The sequence below is a fragment of the Octopus bimaculoides genome, chromosome 7, assembly GCF_001194135.2.
Source record: "Octopus bimaculoides isolate UCB-OBI-ISO-001 chromosome 7, ASM119413v2, whole genome shotgun sequence".
NCBI classification, from domain to species: domain Eukaryota; kingdom Metazoa; phylum Mollusca; class Cephalopoda; order Octopoda; family Octopodidae; genus Octopus; species Octopus bimaculoides.
Genome location: NC_068987.1, coordinates 24,663,976 through 24,667,516, shown reverse-complemented (window position 1 = coordinate 24,667,516; position 3,541 = coordinate 24,663,976). Strand labels below are relative to the sequence as shown.

The window sequence follows — 3,541 nt, the reverse complement described above, 5'->3', positions numbered from 1 at the left end:
TGTGTGTGTGTGTGTGTGTGTGTGTGTGTGTGTGTGTGTGTGTGTGTGTGTGTGTGTGTTTATGTTTTCTGTAATCGATGTATTACTTATAAATAAGTACACGTGCGAACGTTCCTTAAACATACATTTAATCTCATTCTGTGTAAAGAGACACATCTTTGAGAAAGTAGACTACAACATTTATGAAAAATGCTATAAGTAACAGGCACCAATTTAACTCATTTGCATATCGGAACATTTGTTATATTAGTACGTAATTAGTTAACTAATTAATTAATTGAGAGTAGTAGATTGACAGAATCTATAAGGCAATAGATAAAGTGGTTTGTAGTATTTATTATGTTGTATAAAGTGAGCATTAACATTCTCAATGTAGCGAACATTTTAGTTAAAATTATGAGTTGCTTTTGTGTTCGATGATAATTCGAGACAAGTTAAGGTCTTTTTGGGTGACTTTATAGACCTAACTTTTAAATACAGATGTCACCTGGCTCACCTTTATTTCAGACGTGAAAATAAAATAAGTACCGGTTATAGCCCCTTTTCACCGCCCCCAGAATAAGCCTGTGGCCTTCTTTCCACATTAGAAATCATTTACCTAAGACCCACATCAGTCACAAATCCTTTTCATATAAATGCATATCGTGTTTGCTTGGTTTTTAATTAATTTGATTTTTTTTTAATTGATTTTTTTTTTTTTTTTTTTTTTGCTGAGCTCCATTTCAGCTCTTGTAGAACAGACTTATGGCAACCATGTTCATTCTTTAATCTTATTTAGTGTGTAATGTCAAGGTTTACACTATCCAATGTATCCTATCATTTTTAAGACAGTATGACATAATTTAAGAAGAATTTGATTATTTCTAGTGGGTCCAACCAAATTCAGTAATTAATACATTCTCTTTGAATTTCTTGAGGTGAGAGACATGATAGAATCTAGATTAAACACCAACCAAGCAATATTTAGTTTCTGCCATCTTTTGTGTCCAAATTTTGCTGAGGTTGATTTTGCAGTTCATCCCTCTAGGATTGATAAAGTATCAGACTTCACTCAAGTCGATGTCACTGAATTTCCACTATTCCTATATATATATATATATATATATATGTGTGTGTGTGTGTGTGTGTGTGTGTGTGTGTGTGTGTGTGTGTGTGTGTGTGTGTGTGTGTGTGTGTGTATATAAAGGTTATGAAGGGTATTGGAGTTAACCAAACCCTAAAGATACAGGTAATACCGAGTAAGTGTTGTATACCGACTAGTTTTGCCCCTTTCGTTGTAGCAACATGAGTGAGGAATATAACATAGGTCGTGTATTAGCGTGTGTATGTATAAAAAAAAGAAAAGGATAAAGAGACCAATGGCAAAGTTAGAATTATATTTTATGGATAAAATATAATTCTAACTTTGCCATTGGTCTCTTTATCCTTTTCTTTCTTTATACATATATATGTGCGTGTGTGTGTGTGTGTGTGTGTGTGTGTGTGTGTGTGTGTGTGTGTGTGTGTGTGTGTGTGTGTGTGTGTGTGTGTGTGTGTGTGTGTGTGTGTGTGTGTGTGTGGGGCCTTGTACCAATAGGCAAAAATCAATGTTTTTTTGTTTGTTCGTTTTTTGTTTTTCTTTTTTGAGTGACAAACACAGCAGCATCTACTATTGTTGCTCGACGAGAGGTAGGCCTCGCTGTTGACTATTATCGAATGTTTTGTATAAGAGGCTTCCGTTGCCAAATACAGGACGAAGTGCATTCATCTACATTGATACTATTGGCAAAGATACACATGAAATTTAAACCTACCTATCTATTACAGAACAAAGATTTCTGACACTGCGTAGTGAAACGCATCTCGATCGTGACCACAAGAAGATCGGGAAACCGTACAGCAAGAATCAATCAATTGGCAAATGAAATATACTGAATCTGGTTTTAATCACGACTGATTCAGTTCACTTCGCTTTTGCCGTTAATATTCTTAAGGAAGTTATAAGCTTCAGACGAAAAAGAACCTATTTCAGTTCTCAAAAAAGATAACACTCTAAACAGCAACAAATAAAGTAATACATTCTTGTTTTTGCGTAGATTAAGATGTAATATTTCGGCGCTCCTTTGTTTTTATGATATTGTTGTTGTTGGCACTCCGTCGCTTTCGACGTGGAGGGTTCCAGTAGATCCGATCAACGGAACAGCCTGCTCGTGAAATTAAAGTGCAAGTGGCTGACACTCCACAGACACGTGTACCCTTAACGTAGTTCTCGGGGATATTCAGCGTAACACAGTGTGACAAGGCTGGCCCTTTGAATTACAGGTACAACAGAAACATGAATTTAGAGTGAGAGAAAGTTGTGATGAAAGAGTACAGCAGGGTTCGCCACCATCCCCTGCCGGACCCTCGTGGAGCTTTAAGTGTTTTCGCTCAATAAACACTCACAACGCCCAGTCTGGGAATCGAAACCGCGATCCTATGACCGCGAGTCCGCTGCCCTAACCACTGGGCCGTTGCGCCTCCACTTTTATGATATAACCAAAGGAGAAAGAGCAACGCCCATGACTTTTTTCACTCGAGACAACTAAGAAAAAAAAAGAGAAGAAAATCTCGATTTAGTCAAACCCGAAACTTGGTCTGAATATTTGGTGTGTCGTTAAAGCGCAAGGCAAAATTCCTTGCAGTATTTAGTTCTGGTTCTCTGTATATCGCTAAAGTCAACTTTTGCTGGATCCATAAAATAAATCAATACGTTGGATAAAATGCCTTGCAGTGTTTGTTTCACCTTATAACGTTCTGACTTCTTGGTTGTTGGATGTAATCCGTAGCCCGATTTAACACCGCCGCCTGATCCTTGAATGATTTTAGTGGAGTTCGCTCTGTTGCAAGTGCTTATGCTGAGTCATCAGTCTCGAGATAAATGCCTTCCTTCCTTCCTTCCTTCCTTCCTTTCACTACTCTTGGAGTTCCTGAAAAATAGGGGTCATGAGAACAACCCCGTCCTCCCTTACTAAGCAGTAAAAAATGGATTCCACTAAAACCAAACAAGGATAAGATAACGATTGAATAAGTAGATTCCATAGTTTAAACTTCTGCATAATAAACGTCTACTAAATTTTAATCCCTAGAAGATACATGTCCGTGGCACTGTGTAGTATGATCGAACCTGGAAACCGCATTTGCCATGCAACCTTCCCAACGACACAGCCACGCTTATGTCCACGTCTAACTGAGGATCGTGAATGAATTTCGATTAGGTTTTTTTTTCTTTTTTCTTTTTTTTTTGTGGGCTGGACATGACTAATGACTTTGTGAAAGCTATGAATGTCACACATTCCCATTATTCCCGTCTGTAAATGTGTAAATAGCGTATTTAAGTAAGAAATCAGTATATCTTAATCTAATTAAATAACATTTGTTATCGATATATACTGTCTTTTTTTTTCTTTTCCTGTTTTTCTTAGATTCTCGAACAGCTACATTTCAAATTGGGACTTCCACCTCAGCTGGAAGCGATGTCTCAGCTCTTAATTATACTCTTAATGATATAACATTGAACGTA

General features: G+C 37.2%; 1 protein-coding gene across 1 annotated transcript in view; it reads left to right on the top strand.

Annotated features, from left to right (window-relative positions):
- Positions 1-3,541, top strand: part of LOC106872811 (ATP-binding cassette sub-family C member 5) — a 104,556-nt gene that overhangs the window by 53,785 nt on the left and 47,230 nt on the right. The window contains exon 10 of the mRNA XM_052969141.1: positions 3,444-3,538. Coding sequence (XP_052825101.1) covers positions 3,444-3,538 — 95 coding nt within the window. The remainder of the gene's footprint in view (positions 1-3,443; positions 3,539-3,541) is intronic.